This window comes from Exophiala xenobiotica (genome assembly GCF_000835505.1).
Source record: "Exophiala xenobiotica strain CBS 118157 unplaced genomic scaffold supercont1.4, whole genome shotgun sequence".
In the NCBI taxonomy this organism is placed as follows: domain Eukaryota; kingdom Fungi; phylum Ascomycota; class Eurotiomycetes; order Chaetothyriales; family Herpotrichiellaceae; genus Exophiala; species Exophiala xenobiotica.
In genome coordinates, this window is record NW_013562491.1 from 683,222 (window position 1) to 707,361 (window position 24,140).

A 24,140-nucleotide genomic window follows, 5' to 3' on the forward strand; every position below is an offset into this window, starting at 1 on the left:
GCAAAGAAGCACCTCAGCATTCGAGTTTGTCCGCTTAAACAGGTCGGCATTACCTCCGAGGCACGAATAACGGACGTCAAGTATAGTTGAGAGTAAGCCGTGAGCTTCGATGGATCAGCTTTTTCATGCCTTGGTTCGAAGTGGCCAACAACCCTCAATTGCTAAGAAGGTGGCTTCCCAAAACCAGGCCAGGTCATTCCAAGTCCTGCATGCCAGGGGAATTGCATTGAAGTGGTTAACTGGCAAACCCTGGCACGCCCTGGGATATCATTGGATGAGTATCATTAAGATATTCTATCTCGCTCTATTCTAACCTACCCTGTATGCATGAATAGCTGTCCTAAGAGCAGTTTACTCCTTCAAATCTGCGCCTGGCCCAACGTAGGTATCCAGTCAAGGGTCAATCACCTGGCCACTCCCAAAACGGAACGGACACGAATTTTGGTCAGGTTCGGTGACCATAATTGATGCTCGCCATCTATCTTCAACAAGCTCTGTTCCAGTCCAGACATGTATCAATAAAAGATCTTTTCAAAGGACACGTTTCCTCGCATTAACGTTTCACACAGGTCTGGTGACTAAAACCCGTGCTTTACAGATTGTCCTGCTTATTCAAGGCAGAGATACTGGCAATCACATCACTAGGCTCCAACAGATGCCATGAAGCAAGGGTCCGCTTGCTACTGGCGCCCACCGTACAGGCAAAGATGTGCTCTTTAGGGAGGTCGGTCTTGAGGAGAGCACGGAACATATCTGTTTCCAGAAAGTCAGCCTATCGCATAATACACTGGAGTGGAAAATAGACGGTTCTAAGAGGCAGCACTCACCTTCGTCGGTCTGATCATCTCCCAAGCAGAGGACAAACTCTGGCGGATCACCGCTTGCATAACCATATTCATGGATGAGGCGAGAGGCGATAAAACCCTTGTTGACGAATTGGGGACGCACTTCAAGATTCGCCTTGCCAGACATGACTTCAACATCCCAGTTCTTCATGACGTTATCTTCCAAGGCTTTGCGACATTCTCGAGCTTGAAAAGCTCCAAAATCAGGATCAGCTTGCCTATAGTGCCACGTCAATGCGACACGTTTCTTCTCGATCCACGATCCTTGCGTGCGCTCCGTGTAGTAGCTGAAAATATCCATGACATCTTTCTGCCAACCCATGTCCATAGAGGCAGCCAGATTCTCCCAGGTCTCAGAGCCAGGACGTCGCATGAAGCACCCGTGTTCAGCACTCAGACCGAGTTCGCTGATATGGCCCATCCATTCCTCGAGAAATGAAGCATCACGACCACTAATGATCCAAACATTGTTGCGTTCATCAGCAGCCAAAGCTTTCAAAGTCCGCAGCACTTTGTCGGCGGGAATGGCAGCATTGGGATCTTTGACAATGGGTGTCAGCGTGCCGTCATAATCAAACATGAACAATCGCTTTTTGGCTGCGTGGTACTGTTGGATCATGCGATTGCGATCCAATGCAGGAGTAAGGTCGTTTTGGGTGAAGGAGGTAAGATTTGTGAGCAGCCGCTTCAGGAAATTATTCGCCCACGAAGCCACGGTGTGCGTGGTGACATAGTTGTACAATTTCTCGTGATCATGTCTTTTTTGTGATTCAGGCACTTCGAGCGCCTCCTTGAGGGCATCCGCAACGCCACCTAGATCCCAGGGGTTGATGTGCATAGCATTACCCAAGCTGGCCGCGGTTCCGGAAAATTCTGACAGGATCAGAGGACCAAAGTGATTCTTTTGACAGATGATGTATTCAAGGCTCGTTGTGTTCATCCCGTCTCTGACACTAGTGATGAGTCCGACATCGGCTATTCGGAGGAGAGCGAAGTACTCTTGAGAGGAGAGATATTGTGGATAATGCTGGACTGGCGAATGGCTCAGTGAACCGAACTGACCGTTTATTCTAGAAACCAGATTCGAGATTTTGAGCTCAACCTTATGAGCACCATCCACCTTATCCTCCATTACGCTCGTAGGACTCGTGACCTGAATGAGGACTACCTTGTCGCGCCATTCGGGATATCGGTCTAGAAAGATCTCAAAAGCCATCAACTTCTGCGAAACTCCTCTGACGGTATCGAGTCTATCGCGACCGACAATGATTTTTTTGCCCGCATACAGTTTTTTCAGGGCCCTCATGTTCTGTTCGATGACAGGATCCCTAAATGCGGCATTTTGGACAGCGGCCACGTCAATGCCAATTGGAAAGACGTCCACGGCGACGTGGGCGCCATAAGCGTCCACACCAGCAGAGCTCGATTCGAAGCCTAGAATGCGTTTGCAACAGGAGTTGAAGTGTCGAGAAAAGCTGTACGATTGAAAGCCAATCATGGTCGCACCCAATGCTCCCGTCAGAACTTCTTTTCTCCTTGGCAGACAACGCATGTATTCACTGCTGGGGAAAGGAATGTGAAGGAAGAAGCCGATGTAGATGTGTGGTATTCGTTGCCGCAACATGCTAGGTAGCATCATCAAGTGGTAGTCATGGATCCAGACGATATCGCCAGGCTGGTAAACTTGCAGGATTCTGTCCGCGAAGGCCTGGTTCATTTGCATGTAGTCATTCCACGAAGCTTTCTCCGCCCGGCCATCGTCGGGACCATGCTGGCGATAGTGAAAAAGCGTGTAGAGCTCGTGCTCGGCATACCTCCGCCACCGACTCTGGTCTTTGAACACAAACTCGTCATCTGTGTCACCTTTGGCATCGGGTAACCAGACAGGCAGAGTTTTCCCATTGGGATGGTGAGCGAGGACCTTTTCCAGACGACTCCTATCAGCGCGTGATAGGGAGAGGTGCTCAGGGTGGGAGTCGTGAGACTGTGGGTGAGCACCATTCACTGGATAGGGCGCGGAAGATCTGTTTATCGGCCCCGGCCCTTGTGCAGTCGGGTTTGTGGTTGTTGAAGCACCATCGGTCTGCAATATGCTCATCGAGCGCTGCTGTGGCTTGTTGTGAATCTCGCCCGTCCAGCCAACCAAAGTGTGGTTCCACGGCGACTTTTCAGAAGAGAGGTAAGAGAATGAATCAAACAAAGCCGAGGTGCCGTGGCGCGTAGAAAGTCCCCATTCACCTTGGCCCCCGTGAGTAAGCTCAAAAGGTATGCAAAAGGTTGCACTGATGATGTTTCCGCTCAACCGCAGAGCCGGATGAGCAGTGCGAGGGTCGACATCGAGGGTATCGGCACCTTCTGGATTGACGAGGCTGAGTCGGCGGAGTAGTTCCTTCCCTGAGGCGCCTCTCTCAGCTTCGATGGGCGATTTCTGTTCGGACGTGGGCTCCGCCGAACTCTGACTCGTGGGAAGAGAGAAATAGGAAGTGGTCGGCCTTGATGGCTCGGGTGGTTCTGCAATTCCGGGTTCGTCCGAGGACACCGTTTCTGCGTTTGTAGAATCGCGTTGTGGAGGCAAAGCTCGATCACCTCCCTCGGAGTGAGCTGGCATGATGCTGTGTAGGAATAGGAATCAGGCCGAGAGATGCAGTATTCGATGCTTGTGCAGGGCCAAGTATGCTTCGCGGTTTGTTGATTGAGCGAGAGGCTGCAGCGGCTGCGTGTTGAAGATGGTGGGGTAGGTAGAGATATGAATAATGATAGAAACGGTACAACGAGGATGGAGTGCTGAGGTATCCCAAGTCTAATCAAGAACGCTGAGTGGCCTTGGAAGCTCTTAGAAAGTTGTAAAATCCTGGACTAAGCTCTCATGCCACTAAATCATCAGAAGGAACGATGGGTGATGTTGGCCTTTTCGTCGGAACTTGGTCCCGAACAATGCAAGCTTAACGTAGTTGATGGGTGAACAAATATTGTCAACACAACGACAGATCAAGAGAGATAAAATGTCCTGACAGTGACTGGAGACAAAGGCAGCTCAGTGACATGTTCACGGATGTCGCATCTTATTCCCACGTGGCCGTAAAGGAAGAAAAGAACGCGGGAAAAAATCGAATGATGTTGAATGAATTGGAAGTCATGGAAGGCCAGGAAACAGAAACATGGGTTGTAGATCCGAAGCTGGATTGGCTGGGATCGTGGACCTCGCCTATTCCATGACAGGTGGTGGATTTTGTTGGAAGGCAACCTTTGCCCTGGGAAGATAGTTGACCATCATGGGACTTCGTCCATCCATTTGCACAAGCATTTTCCGCTTATTGACTACCACATCAACTTAGGGATCATTGGGTGCATGCAGTCCATAAATGCAGCTGACAGACATCATTCCAGTTAAACAGAGGCCCCGATTCCACAGCGAAAGTCAGCTCAACCAGCTTGTTTGAGCATTGCGTATGCCAAGAGGAACCAACTGTAGTAATTCGTACCGGTTGGGTGCCGGAAGCAGAAACTCACGCTCGACAGTCCAAACTCCTCATTGCCCGATTCTATCTATCAAATTGTTCGTTCCATCTCCATTCGGATATCCTGCTGAGCAACGCAATTCCCGCTCACACACATCGCACTAATCGATTCCTCCATCGTTCGAGCCCGGCTTCCCAGACTTGTCTCTGGACCTCGCTTTCTCCCGAGTTTCACCATCCTGCGGCGGCCTCTATGCTGCATGCCGGCAGCCCTTTCTTTCTCACGCGCCCACGCTTCCACCCTCCGTCATGATGCCCTTACGCAATTGATCGCACCATCTGCTCGAAGCAGGACTGCCTGTTTCCATCATGGCTGGCGCTTGGCCTCCAACATAGCCAAGGCAGACGACGGCCGTCCGGAGACGCCTAACCCCGACTTGGCCGTTTGTAATGAGCCAAATGTCGACATCCACAGCTTGCGAAATACCCTCAGAGCCCACCGCGAGGCGAATCGAGCCTCTGTTATACGGAAAGTCGTTGGAGAGCGCCACACTACTCGCCTGCACATTGGAAGCTTCCTCGATGAACCACCATCCAGACCGCATAGAGACGCTTCGAAAGCTCGAAAAAAAGGAGCTAGATTCTTCTTAGGGAACATCAGTGGAAAGACTGCGTTTCTCTCTGACATTCAGTCTCCTCCGACAAAGGGTCAGTTCGGGAAGCACTACAAAGGCAGCTATCGTGACCTGAGTGGTCTCTGGCGTTTCAAGGAGAATGAGGGCGTACTTCCTACGAAGGTTCGTCTGCCATGGTTGGCACATGTTCCCAGTCATGGGGCAAAGACTGGGTCATCTGCGCTCGACCGACTGTCGTATGAGATTCGAGCCTTTGAAAATTACATTGCCCCTACGCAGGAGGAGAAACGTGCCGCCGAAAATGCTCTCTCGGGAATCGTTCGAGCTATCCAGATAGCTGACGAAAATCTCGATGTTGATATTATCGGATCGCGCGCCACGGGCCTGGACGACCCTCTCTCAGATCTCGACCTCAACGTCACAAGTACCTTGTCGCCGGCGTCCTTGAATCGTCTCAGAACACCCGTTGAAATTTTGGACCTGCTGGAGCAGGCTTTTCGTGGCCGCCATCGCTCGCTCCGCTTAGAGTTGCGTCCGCTTGACGTGGTGATCAATCTCAGAAATGCCAGGGTTCCCATCTTAGTGTGTCAACACAAAAATTCTGGGTTGCCAGTGCAGATACAGAGTACGCCACGCACCCTTGACAACACTGACTACGTGAAGGCCGTTTTGCAGGAATACCCTACCTTGCGAAGCCTGTACAAAGTCTTGAAACAGACACTCGCCATGCGCGGTCTCCATATTGGCAATCATGGAGGACTCACCTCCTACCCCCTCATCATCATGATTGTGGCGGCTCTCAAATTTTCTGAGGGCAAATTTGAGCGTATGGATGTGGCCAGACAGTTCCTATATTTCCTCGACATGTATGCGGAAGTCGACTTCTCCACTCAAGGGATCTCCACGCGGCCTCTTGGATACTTCCCCAAAGAGATCAAGGCGACTAAGTTCACGCAGAGGTCGCTTGTCAACGATCAAGAATCTGCAACATTGTACAAGGAGGAACTTAGGGGCCAACGGCGAATGTCAGTACGTCAGAAGGGCGACGTACACTATATGACCTTACAGGACCCTGCAGATCCATTTAACGAACTTGGAAGGAATGCATACCAGGTCAAAGATATCCAAGAGACACTGATCAGCCTACGTACGCAATTGAAGGAAGCAATGGTGGAATGGGATCGGGTCGTATCTGGGCGGGAACTCTCAGACGAGCATTTTCGATCGCACTCGCTCTTAGAGCCGTGCATAAGCGGTGATTATCGAGTATATGAGAGTGAGCGAGGCGACTTACGACTTGTCGGTCAGAGAACGGCAAAAATCATGAAAGCCCCCACACAAAATTAGAACATATAAATGAAAATCCTAACTCTGCGTACCTAGCCTTGATGAAAAGCCGTGCTGCGGTGCAACTTACTAACTTAGTAACCTGCCATGGCAAGGCTGGCCGATGATGAGTTGTCTGCCAAGCCAGATTCCAGTCAGGGTATGCCGAGTTCCAGGCTTAGGTAACCGTTTTAAGGCCTGTCCGTCTGCGACCAGCTAACAGACTGTCCTTCAACTTACTTGTGCTCGTCGCGTTTGTTGCTTAGATTGCCCACTATCTTTGCGTGATTTCTGTATCATACTGAAATAGGACCACCAGCATACCCTCATTGTCCGAATGAGCAGTCCTCACATTGCGACTCCCCGCCAGTATGGAGGTGGTCACTTTGGGGCTACGACGGCCGACAGACGACGTTCTGACATCCGGATGCCACGTTTCTTCAAGAGGTCAGAGATGCGAAGTCAGCACGCAGGAAGATAAAGACTAAGATGGTGGACTTACAGGCTCTTCAAATTCCCGCAGATGGACTTCGAGATGGCAGTTTGGGAGATGACCCATCTTCTCATCGCACCCAAGAAGGTTTTCAAGTCGATATACTACCACAAGCGTGAGTTGGACAAGTTCCTCTCAGTTCTGAGCTGACCTTTGCCTCCAGAGACGAGGAACACCTGGCACCGACCTGACCCGTCATTCACCTACCTCTTGTCCTTTTTCCTGCTCCTCACATCTTTCGCATGGTCACTTGCGTACACGCCATCCTTCGCTTCCGTTGTCAAGCTGGCCTTGATGTTTGTTGTCGTGCATTTTCTGGCTGGATCCCTACTGATATCAACACTGGCATATTACATGGTTGGCCGCTTGCTAGGGCCAGGGATTGCTGGCTTGCCAGGTCGAAGGCGTCAACAAGGCCTGTTTGGAACACCTGGCGGAACAAGGGGAGCCGAAGTGTTGGAGTTCGGGTATTGCTTCGATGTCTCCATCCGCGCATTCTTCCCGCCATATGTTCTACTGTACATCCTTCAATACATCCTCATGCCGGTGATCAACCACCAGAACCGCGCATCGACATTCTTCGCCAATCTGCTTTACCTAGCGGCCGGGATATACTGGAGCTTGATCACCTTTTTGGGATATAACGCGCTACACTTCCTTCATCATACTCAGCTCCTTCTTTCGCCCATGCTGGCCTGGATCATCATATGGCTTGTGTGCACCATTCTGGGCATCAATCTGACAACAGTGGGGACGAGATGGCTATTTCTGGGGGTGAGAGGCTGAATGAATAGAGTCCAGCCAATGCATCTGGCTCATTGCGACTATTGTTTTCCAATCATTTTCGAGAGCGTGCGTCCTATTGATATCAACGTCGGTCCTACCGTGGACTCATCCTTGACAAGTCACAAAAGTTCTGTCGTTGAGCTGCCCTCATCATGCATGAAGAGCGTCAAGCAGGGTAGGTGTTTCTAATTCAGGGCTCCAAGACAAACATTGAATAGTACTGACATGCAGTCATATTGCAGGCACCTTGGGCATTGTTAGTTGCACATTTGCCTTACATCTGAGTTACGGAAACGATGCCCTCGGCCATCGCCACATACGGAACGATCGCCAATTGTGGCTCGTTTCGAAGGCCCAAGGCGCGATTTGACCTTAGCTTGGTCGTGTGGCGCTCGTTGAGCGGTGCTAATGCAGGTCCCCCTTTGATCCTCGGCTCAGGTACTTCAGCTTCTACGCCCACGTTAGGTATACAGCATCCACCGCCTAGACCTCTGTGCAAGGACTTTTCTCTGGCTCAAGGTGCGCATCTATCGAAGAAGTGAGGCATTATGACATAGCACATGGAATGATGGGAATTCCTTGCTCGGGCTCATTCAAGCTGTGCCCTGATGTCTGACCTGTCAAGTCTCTGGTCGCTAGGTGGTCAAGGTGCCCCGGACACTAACTCCGCATTGCCATAAATCCAGAGACAGATCCTTAAAGTGACATGCCGTTTCGATCAAGGGAAGTGAAGCCGAGTGATCACTCTGATAGCAGAGGACATTACTATTCAAGAGTCGCTCTCCGTAAATGCTTCGTCGTGCTCAGTGAGGAATGCCTTTGTACTTTCCTCGATTCCCTAGGGCTTGGTGCAAGGGAAGAAATTGACCCCTGCATTTCGAGACCCCTATCCTTGTTGCTCGACCCACCATCCGCATTGAGTTATACGGCAACTCAGCCATCTGCAACTTTTCCATCTCCCTCCCCTCTGCAATCGCAGGAGCTGAGGTCCTGCACCCCAGAATCCAACGTCTCTGCATCCACCCGCTGCCTTTATATCCTTGAACCTGCAACTCTATCGAAGAAGCGTCTTCTACATGGCTTCCATTACTGTAGACATCTGCTCGTGTTACACTTCTTGAAGCCGCGACATGTGCTGCAACGTTGTCCGACCGACCCCAAGTCGTGCGACATCGACACGCACTTTATGCTACTAGCTGTCTCAGACTATATCAGCGATACCCATCCTCCATCTCCAGACTTTATTTGCGCGTCACAACCTGAGGGTTTCCCTTCAGAATGACACCGGCACAACCTCTCCCATCTCCGACGAAACCCAAGAGTCCTCGCACTCGTTCGTCCAAACATTCGGCACATCAAGTGGCTCACAGACATTCCTCGAACTCCATACCCTCCTCTCCTACTCTGCAGTCTCAATCATTGCAGCGAGCGGCTGTGACGCCGATACGTACACCAATGGCGAACACGGGGACATTTCTGGCGGACTCAACCTCCCCCAACCCCAGCAGTGAGCATGACGATTTCGAGGACCCTCATGATCTCTCCTTCTCCTCAAACCACATCCTTCGTGCCTCAATGGTAGACAATCTGGTCATGTCGCTCGATCAGTTTTCTGCTGGAGGCTTCGCCGACATTCCTTACACCCCGCGCAACAACAGCTACGACATCGAGACAAGAAGTCGAAAGAGAGGGCATACATTCTCTTCCTCCGTGTCCTCCGAGCCCGACCTGCCTGATTTAAGATCAATGCCACCACTCCCAGACACAATACCACGCATACCTCCTCGAAACAATGCAAGGTTTCAGAAGAACCTGCAAAAGCTGCCCAGCATATTCGGCGAGGATGAAGATTCTGTTCGGGCGAAAGTATACGATGCCCAGCGGGCAGCCCAACCTGGACCTGTCCGAAGGAAGAAGAACGTCTCTACTAGCGGAAGAAGCACGGCCAGCAGTGCATCCTCCAGCATCGATCTTGGTCATCTCGCTAGTCTTTCAGGTCGATTGGGAGGGGCTGGAAGCAGACGCTCACGAAGTTTTGACTTTGGTTCGAGAAATCGTGGCCCGCGAACCTCGAAACCTCTGCACAGCACTTCAGAGGGCGTTGCTCCTACACCTGTCATCTTTTCAGGACCGGAGGCTCAGAAGGGCGTGCCACCAAATACTTCTAGCTCACCTCTCGTCCGGAAAAACAGTGCAAAATCTTCCAAAAGCGCGTACGTCAGAAAAGGACGGTCAACGGGATTGGCTACGAACGGTGCTAGGTCCACCAACGACTCTGTGCCACAGCTACCCGCCGCGAAGAGTGTACCGAGTCTCAGCAATACGGCACAGGAGCAGAAAGTCAATGTAGGCATCGTACCTGAGCCTAGCCTGAACCCGCGACCTGGATTTTTCAGACGCGTTTTCGGTTCCTCTAAGAATCCGCCTGCACACTCGGACAATAACAATCACGCCCCAAATATTCTCACAAAGCAGCACACGGGACGCTCGACACCAGTGCAGGATGAGACGCCGTATCCATCAACCCCGCCTAATAGGTTGGTGCAAAGGCCCATTCGAAGAACGTCCGCAGATATGTCTGCCAACAAAGAAAATCAGCCAGTGGTCACCAAGAAATCGTCGACATTCTTCCGTCGAAGGAAGAAATCTAATTCAAGTACCGTGCCACCGCCCCTGCCATTGACGCTGGATTCAGAACTCAAGGCTGAACCCGAGCAGGCTGATGGAACCAGCCCTGTTAGTAGCTTGCGGGCGTTCATGGGCCCATACCTGATGGAAAAGCCGCCGCAAACCCTGGGCCACGGTCGGACTAATTCTATGCAAGGCTTCTACACTCCAGACCTAGCACCCCCTGCTTTTGGGTTACCACCAGAGTCCACAAACCATGCGAAACCTGCAGGTCACAATCGAACCGAATCACATGGCAGCAACAAGACACTGAAGTCTCACGGCAAACCTTCGACTTTACGCATTCCCCATCAAGACTCTTTTCTCGCCGATAGTAGCAGTACAGAAGAGGCATGCAGGCGATCACTTTTTGACGGCAGCCAGATTTCCGACCACGATCGGTCCACTTTCCGAGTCCAACGAAATGTGAATGGTTCGGGTTCTGGTGTCGAGCCCGCGACATCGTCGAATTCATTAGCGAGCCCTCTCGCTGATCCCGTACGGGGCACATCGAGGAAAGGTTCTTGGACATCCGAAGGAGTCTCCCCAACATCATCCGTGGTTGTCCACCCTCTAGGTGGCGCTACAGCGCCTGATGAGAAGTCGCTGGCCGACAACAAAGGGCTCGAGACATCAAATGTCTCTCGAAAAGGCTCTAAGAGCTCACCCTTTGCATCGACTTCCGATATTAGCGAATACAAATCAGCTCCGACAACCCCACTTATCATTGAAATTCCCAATGATGAAAAGCCAGCTATGCCAACATCCTTTGTACTGCAGCCGATCCAGTCTGTTGGGGATGAAGCCAAGATCAAGGCTAGGCAGATCTTCGACAATACAGATGACGATATAGATTCCTCGAGCGCCGCAGCCTGGATGGGTGAGGATGGTCCAGAACGCGAACGTGTGAGAAATGCATACATGAAACTCTTCGACTGGTCCAACCAAGACATCATTGATTCTCTGAGAGGACTTTGCGACCGCATAGTTCTAAAGGGAGAGACTCAACAAATGGACCGAATGATGGTTGCTTTTGCGCAACGATGGTGTGAATGCAACCCGACGCATTTATATAGGTCGAGCGGTACACTATTTCCTGTTGTTCACTGATTACTCCAAGCTGACTTTGACTAGACGTCGTGCACACCCTCTGCTATTCGATTCTATTATTGAACACCGACCTTCATTTGGCCGACATTGGACAGAAGATGACAAAGGCTCAATTCGTTCGAAATGCACTTCCCCCGATCAGACGCATGGTTCAAGTGTCGGACGAAAACCGAACCATACGCGGCACGCCCTCCAGACCACGTATGAATACCGGTTCTTCGGATGATCCAAACTTGACCATCAGAGGTTTAAGAAGTGTTGCGGACAAGACCATTCAAGAGGACGGGGACGATCTCGATTCGATCAATGTCCGGCGCGCGTCATTCTTGTACACAGGATCAGAGAGAGCATGGGAGATGCAGATTGAATCTGTCTTGAGAGGGCTTTATAACTCAATCTCACAGGAACCATTACCGCTATATGGTGCTCAACCCGATGCGAATGTCCAGTTTAATCAATCCAACAACTTCTTGACAATTGGTTCCAACGTGCTGCGTCGGACACCAAGTGTGCTCAGCAAAGCACATTCAGATACAAATCGTGGCCGGTTCGGAGAAAGCAAATCTCTTGGAGCTCGGTGGATGACCAAGACCCGATCTCGACCCCGACTGCCCTCTGCTGCAGGCTTTGGTTCTAGCAGGACCAGTATAGATGAGCAGTCGTCGACTTGGAGCCCTTCCATGTCCAGCACTTGGAGCAAAGCAAGCCTTGGGAAGACACTGACATCGATGTCCGTCGACTCCTTCGGCACTGAGGCGACACACGGTGATTACCAGTCCTCGATCGGGTTTGCAAACGCGCTGAGCCAGGCAATCATCCGTGAGGACCAGCTCGACCTACCCACCGAGGACGGGTTGAAGGCTGGATCGCTCTTGGAAGATGACTCCCTTGAGCTTTGCGGTGCACCTTGGGCGAAAGAAGGGATTGTCAAGCACAAATGTCATCTTGAGGGTGTCGACAAGAGGTCCAAAGATAGGAACTGGAACGACTGTTTTGCGGTGATAGAGAAAGGATGGATGAGACTCTTCTCATTTTCATCCAGCGCAAAATCTTTGCGAAACAGATCTCGGGCGCCTAAACCCGGGGCTGTGGTGGGCGGCGGGAACTGGCAAGACAATGCAGAAGAAGTGTGGAAGTTCATGCTTCGGCATACGATCGCCAGCTCGCTCCCACCTCCTGGATACTCCAAAGCACGACCATACGTCTGGGCTCTGAGTCTTCCGACTGGCGCCGTACATCTCTTCTCTGTGGGAACTCCAGACATCGTCAAGGAGTTTGTTTCCACGGCCAACTACTGGAGTGCTAGGCTTTCCAAAGAACCTATGATGGGCGGTATTAGTAACATGGAATATGGTTGGAGCGACGCGGTCGTTAATCGCTCACTGATTGCATCCGAGGGTCAGGCTGGGTTGAACTCGGCCATCAGCCCACGACCTAGCACTCAGATGTCGATGAGAAGCTCGATGGACCATGTGGGTGGTGTCCGTGCCAAGTTGCCTGGTGATAAGGTCCATATCAACGACTGGTCTCCACCCCAGCAATCTATGTTTGCTTCACAGCTGCTCGAGATAGATCAGTTGAAAGCGTTGCAGACTTACGTGGGCAATGTTGAGGATGAGCTACAAAAGCACAATGAGCTGCGGCCATTAATGCTGATGGCTTTCACGGCTAAGCATCCCAATTCGACCAAAGCGATGAACAACTGGGAGAGGAAGAGCAGCTATCTCTTGAGGGAGATTGTGAAATTCCGGACTTATATCGATACACTACAAAATGCTCAAGCGACCAAAGACCGGGTGTACAGAATGAGGAAGGAAGAAGAGGATGCGCAGCTTGCAGAAATTGATTCGAGAGGATGAATGCCCACAGCGTGATGGCATAGGGTCTCCTGGGTCCTGTGCATTGTTGTGGCTGCACAGATGTTGATGAGCTGGAACGAACTCTATATGGCTCTGCGTTGGTTGCATGTACCCCGACTGTTTTACCGGATGATTGATGAGTTACGAATAGCGAGTGAATAGCGAACAGCGTGGTACACGACGAGGCTGCGACTTGTGTAGGAGCTAGTGATCTGTGGGATACCCTTAAGTCGTTGTCCACCATACGAGAATGTGAGATCTCGTAAACCTATGTGCAACATGTCGAAGTGAATCAGGTAGAGAATTGTACAGCCTGATGACTTCGGTTCGTTAAGCCCAAGCAGCGACTCGAATATCCGTACTGGCGCCTCGTGATTCGGTTGTTGATGGAGAAAACCAATTAGGAAAGGTGCTTGGCACGATTCGAGTGAAGTTTCAGGAGAGCAACAGGCCTCACTAGCCATTACCCCCGGCCACTACACTCCCAGTAACCCCCTGTTGTCCTTCGAAAAAGATCCCTACCTCAGCGCACATCTCAAAGTGACAATCTCTACAGACTGCGCGTGTCGACAGAGCACCCCATCTCTCTGTGAATGCCGCATAAGACTCACGACGCGCCCCTTCCCACCCATCGTCATCCCGCGCGTCAGTCTCTCATCCGATTCCCCACACCCATGTTGTCCGCAACAATCCCAGTTCAAGGCTCGAATACCAGCGGCCCACGACGCCGCAACTCGAGTATTCAATAGCAGCCCTCGGTCTAGTTCCTCACCCGTCCTCTACCATGTCATCCTCGATCATGATGAGCCGACCGCAGACTACGCGCCGGTCCTCCAGGGTACCAGGTGGATTCGATGAGGAAGAGGACGACATGTCACAGGCTGGAAGTGCCGATTGGGATGTGCATCTCGACTCACAACTTGCCGACTCCTTTCTTCCCGGCCCCAAAGACCCGAGCAGCCTCCTGCAAGGGGTCGACGAGAACACTCACCTCGACCTACCTGCGAACCGAACACTGGACGAAACCGAAATGAATAAAAAATTGCTCGATGTTGAGTCCAGCTTCCTACCAGAGCCGTCGCAGATAATTAGTCGGAGCTCTGCAAACAGTGGCGCAGACGACACTTATCAATTCGGAGTTCCAAACGATAATATCGCAGTGCGCAAGAAGCCGCATCCCATAAAAATCTCCCACCCATACGGGGACAGCGAAAGTCATACCGGACCGGACGCAGTTCCCGCACAATCTCCTCGAACGCCTCCCGGCGGGTACAAGACTCCCGCGCCAGGAGACCAAGAGTTTTCAAACATGGGCGACAGCATCGGCCTCACCCCAGAGGCACCAAGTACCTCTGCGCTCGAAAACATGTCTTCCTCTCCGACGGCTGCTGCTGCTGCGCGGACTCTATCTAGAGTGCAATCTCTCGCGACGATGGGTGGCTACGAAACAGCACAAGAACATGAAGATGAGCCCAGGACTAGTACGAGACTGGGACAGCATCGGAATGATGAGGACGAGACGCCACGAAAGAACGGCACACAAAATGACCAGGACAATCAGTACCTTGGAGTGCCTAACCGACATGACGGGTCACAAGAGAGCGGTGCAAGTACTTCCCGGACAACCTCGAGGCGCCCACAATACCTTCACAAAAGATCATCGCACGCACGCCTATCCTTTGACTCGATAGCCAGTTCGGCCACTGAGGCCAGCGATGCAACTCTCGCCGCGGACTTTGCTCTCCAGACTGGGGGCGCCTTACCAGATTCTAGTGCACAGCGTAAGGCTAGGACGCCCCTTTCACGACAGGCTAGCTTGGGAAGCATGATGTCCGGGATATCAGGAATCAGCGATGACGAACCCCGAACACAGCGTCATGCTAGCGCGACAGATTTGGACACTCTAGAGGAAGAGAGTCCGAAATCAAATAATGCTGGCGGCTTGACGACCCCTCGTGCTTCCACGTTTAACTTCAACATGCCTACAGACACTGTCATTGCAAACAATGTCCGAGATTTGGAGGTCCCAGGTACTTTTGCTCGTCAATATCGTCAAGAACGAAGCATGTCACCAGATAAGAACACTGGCGTATTTGGACTAACGCCAGGCCCTAAGAGGGGGTTGACACTGAAGGAGCACAGGAGTACTGTTGAAAAGTTAGGTAAAGAGAACTTTGATTTGAAGATGAAGATCCATTTCCTGGACCAGGCACTACAAAAAAGGTCAGAAGATGGTATAAAAGAGATGATTACAGAGAATGTACAATTAAAGTCGGACCGGCTACGTTTGGAAAAGGATAATCATAATCTGCGGAAACAGGTTCGAGAGCTACAAAAGAAACTCGAGGAGACCGGTAACAGGGAGTCGCCGAATGCTGACCAGGGCTACGGCACGGACGAGGAGAGAAGCCCTACTGCTGAAGAAGAGGTGATCTATCTTCGTGAGAGAGTGGAAATCAGCGAAATCGAGATTGAAAAACTACGGTCAGACAATCTTGCGAAGGAGACCGAGAAACGACGACTTGCCGAAATGGTCAAATCACTGGGCGACACTCGAGCTGGTACTTCTGACGTTGGCTCGAGAGAGGAGCGCGACATGTGGAAAGATATGCTCGAGGCTGAGACAATCGCCCGTGAACAATCCGAAGAAGACAACAAGAAACTGCGCGAAGAGGTTGCAAAGTTGAGGAGCGATAATTCGGTTTCTGCCTGGGCAAATCCACGCAAGACCCGTATCGGAGGCTCAGTTGTTTCGCGTTCTAGCAGTGTAGAAGCTGCAAATGCTCAAAATGCGGAGATTGAGCGACTGAGACATGAGGTTTCCGAGCTTCAGAAGATGATAGGTGCACAGGCATCAACACTGACGTCCCGAAACAAGGAGAAGGAGCGTCTGTATCAGGAAATCGAAGACCTGAAATTGGGGCGGATGGGCGGTCTCCGCAGCGTGGCTGGCGACAGCATATTGGACCGTTCAGCTTCAAGGGCAAGATCTCACTCCAGGGCAAGTAACGGTACGAGGATGTCTCGGCTAAGTGACCAAGAGAGAGAGACGTTGGAGACGAGGATTAACGAGCTTCGAGATGAAGTTTCTCAGATGAAACTCGAAAACCAGAACCTCCAGAGCCAATTCGACGAGGCACTGGCCGAACTCGATGCTGTGGATGCCCAGGCTCAAGCTGACGCCGATCAGTTCAACGAGGAGCTCCAATTGCTGACACAAGAGCGTGATAATGCTCTTCGCGATGCTGACGAGCAAGATCAAGCTTTTCAACAACTGAAAAACGAAGCTCAGGAGGAGATTGATGGGCTGGGAGACGAACTCGACGCCAAGGTTGAGGAATGTGCACGATTGGAGCAGGAGCTCAAAGCCCAAGTCGAAAATGTCAAAGCGCTACAAGCAGAGATGAGATCTGCTGCTGAAGGCCTTATCCGTCTCGAAGAAGATGCGCAACAGAACCTCGCTCAATACAAGTCGGTCAAGGCGGAGCTGGACGATGCGAACCGCGAGCTCGAGAACCTTGAGAAGACCCTTGCCGAGGCCGAGAGCAAGAACCAGCGACTTACAGTACAGCAGGAGAGCAGTCATAATGAGATCGCCTTCTTACGCGAAGAGCAAGATGCTGACAAGATCAAGATTGGAGATCTGGAATCCTTGCTCAAGAAAGTTCACCTCAACTTGGAATCTGAGAGAGACAAGAGCAGAGACTTGGAACGCCGCATCAATGAAGAGAGGGCTCAGAGAGACGCAGTGGCCAATCAAGAAAAGCAAGAGGTGCAGAGAGTCATCAATGACCTCAATCGTGAAGCATCTGGGGCCAAAGATGAGCTTCGAAAAGTCCGCAAGGCTCTATCGGCTCGTGACATCGAGGCAAATACCTACAAGGACCGCCTGTCAGAGCTTGAGGAGAGCTTGCGGAATATCGTTGGTGATCCGAGTATTTCTCGGTCAGGCATCATTAGTACTGTCACCAAGATGAGACGGGAGCTTGATCAGACGACTGTCGATCTTGAAACTGTACGCAGACGACTTGATGAGAGCGAGAACCTGCTCGCTGACCGCGACGCTCTGCTTGAGTCGACCAGTCTTGAATGCAAGAAACTGGCCGACGCATATGAGCGTGAAAAGTCGGGTAGGCGTCAAGACAAGCTGGACTTTGAACGTACCAACAAGGGTCACAATTCGACTACCCGTGCACTCTCATCGGCATCGGCAAGAATCGCAGAGCTCGAAGGACTGCGGCAAGCTGATCGAAAGCGAGCGTTGCAGACAGAGAACCAATTCAAAGAACAACTCACCGAGCGCAATCAGATTCTGCTCAACCTGTGGAAGCGACTGTCTGCTATGTGTGGACCTGACTGGGCACATAATAACAGCCTCATCAACGGCAACTTGCCGTCGCAGGAAGTCATCGGCAATATGCTGTTCTGGCCTGGTTTCAGCAGGAATTTGCTTCTTGCTGCTAAGCAAGTCGAAGGCATACTGACCACGTTCAAGGATAAGATTAAACGCGTGGAGCGGGAGTTGGACAAGGAATACCAGGCTCTCGAACAGACTCTAGAGGTGCGCACTCGAAAACTCGAGCGCATCGAGGAGAGCTGGGAGAAGATGAAGCTGAAAATGTCCGAAATGGAAGCGCGCATGCACACAGATCCTCGCTCGCGGATACCCACGTCGAGCAGAACTCCGGAGATTAGTAAACTCAAAGGCGAGAATCGGTTGCTGAAGGCCGAATTGGCACTCCTCCAGCAGCAGCAAGCTCATCATAACTTGAACCATCGACGGGAGCGGAACGAGAGTCGCGCATCGGGGTACTCGGGCGGGATGACGCATGAAGGACCGGGCTCAACGCTAGACGGGGCGTTGAGTGGTGCAGTTGGTGTACCCGCACGCAGCTCGAGTATGCGAAGACATCGCAATATGGAACTACAGCGACACCATTCGACGGGCACCGTGGAGCAGGTCCTGGGAATGAATGGAGATGTGCTGAGTCTGCGAAGCAATTCGATCTCGAGCCGGGTGTCGGGCTATGCGCACAGCGAGAGGGAGAGGGAGCGGGAGCGCGGATTGATGATACCAGCTGGTCCGTTTAATGCACCGGCCAACGGGAACTTTTCGCTACCGCCACCCCGAGAGGCGCCACCTGCTCCACCAAGTACAGGGACGGCGTCGGCGAGCGGGACGAGCGATATTGCGAGCATTACCGGCGGGCAGGGCCAGGGGCAGGAGAAATGGATACACAGACTCAGGGAGCTGGAGAGGCGGTTAAAAGCGGAACGTGAGGCGAGATTATTGGACCGGAGTGGGGCCCGCAAGAGGCTTGAGGAGCGCGATGCGGTCAATGAGGAACTTAGGCGGGAGTTGGAGAGGGAGAGGGTCAAGAGAAGTGTTGGCCTCGGCGGTGAGGAGGGTGGACAGCATGCTCTGTTGCAGCCTTTTGTGGCGGGCGAAGCGCAGCCTGCAGAACTCGAGGATCAGAGTGGTGGGAGGAAGCGTTAGGGTCGTTTTAGGGGGTGGAAGTTGAAGATTGGATGATCTTGACGTTGACTTCAATGGTTGTCTTGTGTTTTGTCTCGCTCGGTGTTGGTGAATGGTGGGAAAGGGTTACGGTATAGGGTTTTGGAATTTGGTAATCTGGAAGCGCGTGGTCGATTAGGCGTGCAATACGCAGTGTATCATTATACTCGACTTGGGTCAGAACCCTTGTATCAATATATGGGATCGGCGACGGACCAGTCGAAGACTATTCAGCGATGCTTATTGCGACAATGCAAACTAACTCCGGAATTGAACGTAGTCAGAGGTAACAGGATTTCAATGCCGGAGCGCGCAGTAGAGCTTACATGACCCTTTGACCAAAGACCCTTAAAAGTACAGTACTACTCGACCACAGTAAATAACCTCCCAGCAACTAGTTCGTGCGTGCGAAGTTGGGCAGGTGAGGTATTGTTGGTAATGGATCTAAAAACAGGTCGGCACCCAGTTGGTCGGTATTATCAAGTTATAGACCCTATGGGTTTTGTAAGCTCTATTTTCAATGCTTGTTTGATGCAGTGAAACGAGGCTGTCAGCACAGGGGCCTCGGTCAAGTTCAGGACCCGACCCACCAGACTCGAGCAGACCAAGAAGTACGGAGTACTGAACTCAAATTGGCTATGCCCAATGGTTCAGCTAGGCTAGGAAGTTAGTAGCTGACCGGTCTGTCCCCCGAGGCTGAATCTGAACGGTGAGATCAGATGTATGCAGGTGTTCATAGACCTGCATGACGTGCTGAACGAAGGCTGGTATTCAATGCACCGCGGATGCAAGAATTGCTGAGAGCCAATGATTGGCCAGCCAGCAATGTTGTAAGGTTCTGGGAGTAAGCTGCGGTGAGAGATCCATCCTCGAGCTGAGCCGAACCGAAGCGAATGAGCAACTCTCACACTGCAACGAGGTGTAAGTGGACGAGACGTCGACTTACTCGACCCACAACTTCGCAGCAGCCTATTCTAGGGTCGTCGATTGGCATTCACACGAGAACGGAAGATAAGAGGACCAAAATGATTACACTTAGTTATGCGGAATGGGTGTATATAAGGGAGCCAGATACATTCTCTCCTGCTTTAGACCACGAACAAATAAGAGCATTCCTCCGTAACATGGCTCAGCAAAAAGCACAACAGACACAATGACACCAGACCAACAGCAAGCTCTCGATATCCAGAACAAAGGCCGTGCCAACAAGGGCATCAAGCCGTTGCAGTGGGATGGGGATCCGCACAACAAAGCTCAGGTGTGGTATGTGCCTCTCCCCTTGGCTATCTGTCTGTCTTTGTGGTTGAGGCTTTAGACATGGCACTCGTCCTGACGACCTCCTCACAGGGCAATACACCTAGCCAACAACGTCGGACATATGCAGCATTCGACCTCGGCCGAACGTCCTGACCAGGGCGAGAATTTGTTCTGGGGATGGGCCAGTCCAGGGCCGTACAAAGACCCTTATACGCACGCAGCGCAGAGCTGGATGAATGAGGGGGCAAAGTATCATGGGGAGGCGATCGGGCAGGGGAACTTGAGTGACTGGGGCCATTATACACAGTGCATGTGGCATTCCACGACCAAGATGGGCATGGCCATGGCAACAGATAGTAAAGGGGGTGTGTATGTTGTGGGACGCTATGAGCCGGCGGGGAATTGGGCAGGGCAGAAGCCTTACTAGACTCGAGATGAACCAGATGAACCCAGGGGGACTTTTGAGTATCTAAGCCGCGGTGCTTACTATGTAGACACGATTCTTACAGTGTGCACAAGTGTTAGCAATATGAGTATTCCGTGAGCGGCGGAATAAAAGTATAGTACGGAGGAGCAGCGAGAGTGGGAGTGAATTTGTGCCGCGGAGAATAATTAGTGGGGCGTGAGCCAAGCCTGCATGATGCCTGTCTCGCCTGATGACTCAATCGGAGCATCGGCGCAGGCGATGGATGGATGGCAACTTCTAGATCTTGAGGCTGAAATCACTCTTTCCTTCCTCCAAAACACCCTCAGTGCCACAGCAGTTACCTTCCTTGTCTCTGCATCCTGAGCATTTCACATCTGTGACTTACGACTATCAGTCATCCATCACCTCTTTACTCTCCACCGTCCCTGCAATTCTCTCACCCGACCGCCTCTTCGTTCCGACATCTACTCTTCCGCCACACCACCCTCTTCATCTCCATCACGATGGCTGACGCCGACTGGGATAGCGTCACCCGCATCGGCAGTAAGGCGCGAGGACCAGGCAGTGGGGGTGTTGACCGTGAACGTGTCGTCAAGGGCAAGTCCGCCATCAACGCAGCCAGCCGATCTGGAGCCATCATCGGCACTGAGAAGAAGTACTCATCTGCCAACGCCGTAAGCCCACACCAGCAAATCCATCTATGTACAGCATGCTGACCTATACATCAGAAAGTGAGTGCTGACGGACAGCGTCTGGCGGCCATCGACCGCACCGACGAAATCGTGAAACCCAAGACAGTTGGCAAAGAAGTCGGTCAAATCATCAGCAGGAGGCGGCAGGAAGTGACACCAAAATTGACGCAGGCCGATCTTGCCAAAAAGATCCAGGTCGCGTTGCCAATCGTGCAAGGCTTCGAAAGCGGTACAGCTGCTCCCGACCAGGATGTGTTCAACAAGCTCGAGAGGGCCTTGAATGTCAAATTAAGAGGGAGCGACATTGGGGCTCCAAAATTGGGACCCAAAAAGAAGTGAAGAGAATACATGTTGATCTCGATAACCCCGAGATTTGGTAACTACCAGCAAGACGACATAGCATTTCACTCTGCAAATTCTTGTGAGGCGTCAAGATCATGGCACTGATCAGATCGGGAGCATCCATTAGCGAAAAGGTCCGATAGACAAGAAGGCGGTTGCAATTGCTGCATTACCCGCCCTGATGATGTTAGTTGAAAATTGCGGCCTGTGGATTTGTTGGTCGCAACGCAGATTTGTGACCGTCGCAACATTGAAAGCAAAATACGAACAACATCATTCCTGCTCAGGTTTCTTCCATTCTGGGTGATCGTTCCAACTTTGAATGCAGCCAAGGTCCGTACAGCAACAGCACCAGAAGTACGACTGGGTGCCTGGCAGTAAGACACAAAACTCCAGGACAAAGAGGTCGGATCATCACAAGGCTCAATCTCCCATACTCCCTCTGTCCTTCCATCGATCTCTCAACATCCTCCAAGCGGAACTTGTAGCTGTATTGCTGTGCACATTCATGGAATACACTGGGAAGACCTGTCTCTCTAGTAGCACGACTTGTATCGAGCAGAATACTGCAGGGGAAGTCCGATATGATGGTATAACAAGGTACAGAATCGGTATCCCAACGCAGAAGAACCGGGTTGTGAACGCTGTATGATATTTATCGCGTGCTGTCTCTATGCACTACCTCTATATATCTTCAACGGCTGTCAACTTGTAGATATGGAGATAAGCAATGCTCCTGCATGCTTTGCCCGATATGTACCAGCGATGATGTTCGAGATCCGATGATTTCCTGATTCTTGGTTCTATCTTCATCCCCAACTCCCAATATGCAAGACACCCAGCACCCGCATCTGCATTTCACGCACCCGGTCGAAATTTGCTGCTTATTTCTTCGCAACCTTCTCGAGTCCCTCGCTGGCCAAATTCTTTTGGAAGCGCTTCTCGATTGCCTCCATGAACTGGGACGTGGTAACCCACGCCTCGCGCTCTTTCTTTCCACACGCCAGTGCCAGATCCTTAGTCATAATACCGTCGTCATTCACGGTGTCGACGACGGCCTTCTCCAGGCTCTCCGCCCAAGTAACCAGCTCCGGGGTCTCATCGAGATGTCCACGCTTGACCAAGCCCCTCGTCCACGCGAAAATACTCGCGATCGGATTCGTGCTCGTCTCCCGTCCCTTTTGGTGCTCGCGGTAATGTCGCGTGACTGTCCCGTGTGCCGCTTCGGACTCGTATGTCAAACCGTCCGGCGTGATGAGCTGAGACGTCATCAAACCTAGAGACCCGAACCCTTGAGCCACGATGTCGCTCTGGACATCGCCGTCGTAGTTCTTCATGGCGATGACGAACCCACCGGTACTCTTGATCATCTGCGCAACCATATCGTCGATGAGCCTGTGCTCATACCAGATCTTCTTAGCCTCGAATTCCTTGACGTATTCATTGTCGTATATCTCTTGGAAAATATCCTTGAAACGGCCGTCATATGCCTTGAGAATCGTGTTCTTCGTGCTCATATAAAGAGGATACCCGCGGTCCAGAGCGAACTTGAAGCTGGCGTGCGCGAACCCGCGGATGCTATCATCGGTGTTGTACTGCGTCTGTGCGACACCACCGCTGGCAGGGAAGTCGAAGACCTTAACACGCTGGGGCTCGGCGCCAGATTTAGGGGTAAAGACCATTTCGAGCGTGCCAGCTTCGCGGATGACTTCGTCTTTGGCGCGGTATTGGTCACCGAAGGCGTGACGTCCGATGATGATCGGTGCTTCCCAGCCCGGTACGAGACGGGGGATTCGCGGGATCACGATGGGCTCGCGGAAGACGGTGCCACCGAGGATGTTACGGATTGTGCCGTTGGGGGAAAGCCACACTGATAGCAAAGTGTTAGTCAGTATTCTCTGGACTTCATGGGTCCCACATTCGAGTGGAAGCAGAGGGGGAGTAATAGAGCTAAGGACAAGGAGGAAAGATCGGGGGTTAGACAAGGGGTGCGCTGCTCACTCTTCTTGAGGTTAAACTCCTTGACTCTGGCCTCGTCAGGCGTGATGGTAGCACACTTGACGCCGACTGAGTACTTCTTGATCGCTTCAGCAGCGTCGACGGTGACTTTGTCATCTGTCTCATCTCGATATGGCAAACCCAGGTCGTAGTACTTCAAGTCGATGTCGAGGTATGGGTGGATGAACTTGTCCTTGATGTCTTGCCAAATTATGCGGGTCATCTCGTCGCCATCAAGCTCGACGACGGGATTCTTGACCTTGATCTTGGCCTGGCCTGTCGAGGCATTTCGGCTCTGCGTGAGGTTGTTTCCTGCACTCATCCTCCTACTCTCTGCTGATAATCTGTTCGAGGCGACGGAAGCCATTCGGAAGGAAAGGGAGGGAGAGGAGGGATATCTGGGGAGAGGCCTTCTAGATGCGGCGCCCACCAGCGCAGACCTGAGCGGGTTCATTGGAGACAATTAGGAAGGCAGCTGGCAAGTGGACTGGAAGCACTGGACGGGTTGAGGTGACGGGCCGCCACAGGGTCAGAGTACTAGTATCTGATACGATTCGTCCCGAGGATGTGAACGTAGGTTCGTGTTCAATCGCATAGTTTTGCAGCTTTGAGTGACTGCCTTGGCCGGTTTTTGCGCCGTTAATTCGGCTATGGTCGAGCGATGACGGACTGTGAGCCGAGGGGAAAATGATGTGGGTGTTGGGTGGGTGTGTTTGGTGGATGGATTTTT

The 24,140-nt window shown here is 51.9% G+C and overlaps 8 protein-coding genes across 8 annotated transcripts; 6 read left to right on the forward strand and 2 right to left on the reverse strand.

Annotated features, from left to right (window-relative positions):
• Window positions 1-259: 259 nt before the first annotated feature.
• PV05_06419 (trehalose-phosphatase) lies at window positions 260-3,962 on the reverse strand. The gene is made up of 2 exons (XM_013459157.1): window positions 828-3,962; window positions 260-753 (listed from the first exon to the last, which is right to left on the reverse strand). The coding sequence occupies exons 1-2, from the start codon at window positions 3,451-3,453 to the stop codon at window positions 593-595; spliced, it is 2,787 nt and encodes a 928-aa protein (XP_013314611.1). The 5' UTR covers window positions 3,454-3,962; the 3' UTR covers window positions 260-592.
• A 403-nt stretch (window positions 3,963-4,365) lies between these two features.
• Window positions 4,366-6,310, forward strand: PV05_06420 (uncharacterized protein). The gene has a single exon (XM_013459158.1). It carries the CDS (start codon window positions 4,564-4,566, stop codon window positions 6,283-6,285), a length of 1,722 nt encoding a protein of 573 aa, XP_013314612.1. The 5' UTR covers window positions 4,366-4,563; the 3' UTR covers window positions 6,286-6,310.
• Window positions 6,311-6,483: 173 nt separating this feature from the next.
• On the forward strand, window positions 6,484-8,301 carry PV05_06421 (uncharacterized protein). Its single transcript, XM_013459159.1, has 4 exons — window positions 6,484-6,711; window positions 6,769-6,872; window positions 6,921-7,718; window positions 7,786-8,301. Exons 1-3 carry the CDS (start codon window positions 6,602-6,604, stop codon window positions 7,541-7,543), a joined length of 837 nt encoding a protein of 278 aa, XP_013314613.1. The 5' UTR covers window positions 6,484-6,601; the 3' UTR covers window positions 7,544-7,718; window positions 7,786-8,301.
• Window positions 8,302-8,447: 146 nt separating this feature from the next.
• On the forward strand, window positions 8,448-13,432 carry PV05_06422 (uncharacterized protein). Its single transcript, XM_013459160.1, has 2 exons — window positions 8,448-11,294; window positions 11,345-13,432. Exons 1-2 carry the CDS (start codon window positions 8,822-8,824, stop codon window positions 13,177-13,179), a joined length of 4,308 nt encoding a protein of 1,435 aa, XP_013314614.1. The 5' UTR covers window positions 8,448-8,821; the 3' UTR covers window positions 13,180-13,432.
• A 220-nt stretch (window positions 13,433-13,652) lies between these two features.
• Window positions 13,653-18,933, forward strand: PV05_06423 (uncharacterized protein). Its single transcript, XM_013459161.1, has one exon. The coding sequence runs from the start codon at window positions 13,964-13,966 to the stop codon at window positions 18,674-18,676; it is 4,713 nt and encodes a 1,570-aa protein (XP_013314615.1). The 5' UTR covers window positions 13,653-13,963; the 3' UTR covers window positions 18,677-18,933.
• A 914-nt stretch (window positions 18,934-19,847) lies between these two features.
• Window positions 19,848-20,378, forward strand: PV05_06424 (uncharacterized protein; the record flags this gene model as incomplete). The annotated part of the gene is made up of 2 exons (XM_013459162.1): window positions 19,848-19,957; window positions 20,042-20,378. The coding sequence occupies 2 exons, from the start codon at window positions 19,848-19,850 to the stop codon at window positions 20,376-20,378; spliced, it is 447 nt and encodes a 148-aa protein (XP_013314616.1).
• Window positions 20,379-20,653: 275 nt separating this feature from the next.
• Window positions 20,654-22,187, forward strand: PV05_06425 (uncharacterized protein). Its single transcript, XM_013459163.1, has 2 exons — window positions 20,654-21,052; window positions 21,107-22,187. Exons 1-2 carry the CDS (start codon window positions 20,882-20,884, stop codon window positions 21,407-21,409), a joined length of 474 nt encoding a protein of 157 aa, XP_013314617.1. The 5' UTR covers window positions 20,654-20,881; the 3' UTR covers window positions 21,410-22,187.
• PV05_06426 (isocitrate dehydrogenase [NADP], mitochondrial) lies at window positions 22,044-24,132 on the reverse strand. The gene is made up of 2 exons (XM_013459164.1): window positions 23,414-24,132; window positions 22,044-23,282 (listed from the first exon to the last, which is right to left on the reverse strand). The coding sequence occupies exons 1-2, from the start codon at window positions 23,862-23,864 to the stop codon at window positions 22,297-22,299; spliced, it is 1,437 nt and encodes a 478-aa protein (XP_013314618.1). The 5' UTR covers window positions 23,865-24,132; the 3' UTR covers window positions 22,044-22,296.
• Between the last annotated feature and the right edge of the window lie 8 nt (window positions 24,133-24,140).

What these genes read in the sequence shown, in the direction of transcription:
- PV05_06419 (XM_013459157.1), bottom strand. Translation starts at nt 3,453, where the DNA reads ATGCCAGCTCACTCCGAGGGAGGTGATCGAGCTTTGCCTCCACAACGC. An exon ending in AGATGATCAGACCGACGAAG is followed by an intron (nt 754 to 827) that starts GTGAGTGCTGCC and finishes TTCTGGAAACAG; the next exon opens with ATATGTTCCGTGCTCTCCTC.
- PV05_06420 (XM_013459158.1), top strand. Translation starts at nt 4,564, where the DNA reads ATGCCGGCAGCCCTTTCTTTCTCACGCGCCCACGCTTCCACCCTCCGT.
- PV05_06421 (XM_013459159.1), top strand. Translation starts at nt 6,602, where the DNA reads ATGAGCAGTCCTCACATTGCGACTCCCCGCCAGTATGGAGGTGGTCAC. An exon ending in ATGCCACGTTTCTTCAAGAG is followed by an intron (nt 6,712 to 6,768) that starts GTCAGAGATGCG and finishes GTGGACTTACAG; the next exon opens with GCTCTTCAAATTCCCGCAGA. An exon ending in GTCGATATACTACCACAAGC is followed by an intron (nt 6,873 to 6,920) that starts GTGAGTTGGACA and finishes CTTTGCCTCCAG; the next exon opens with AGACGAGGAACACCTGGCAC.
- PV05_06422 (XM_013459160.1), top strand. Translation starts at nt 8,822, where the DNA reads ATGACACCGGCACAACCTCTCCCATCTCCGACGAAACCCAAGAGTCCT. An exon ending in GCATTTATATAGGTCGAGCG is followed by an intron (nt 11,295 to 11,344) that starts GTACACTATTTC and finishes GACTTTGACTAG; the next exon opens with ACGTCGTGCACACCCTCTGC.
- PV05_06423 (XM_013459161.1), top strand. Translation starts at nt 13,964, where the DNA reads ATGTCATCCTCGATCATGATGAGCCGACCGCAGACTACGCGCCGGTCC.
- PV05_06425 (XM_013459163.1), top strand. Translation starts at nt 20,882, where the DNA reads ATGGCTGACGCCGACTGGGATAGCGTCACCCGCATCGGCAGTAAGGCG. An exon ending in AGTACTCATCTGCCAACGCC is followed by an intron (nt 21,053 to 21,106) that starts GTAAGCCCACAC and finishes CCTATACATCAG; the next exon opens with AAAGTGAGTGCTGACGGACA.
- PV05_06426 (XM_013459164.1), bottom strand. Translation starts at nt 23,864, where the DNA reads ATGAACCCGCTCAGGTCTGCGCTGGTGGGCGCCGCATCTAGAAGGCCT. An exon ending in GGAGTTTAACCTCAAGAAGA is followed by an intron (nt 23,283 to 23,413) that starts GTGAGCAGCGCA and finishes CTTTGCTATCAG; the next exon opens with TGTGGCTTTCCCCCAACGGC.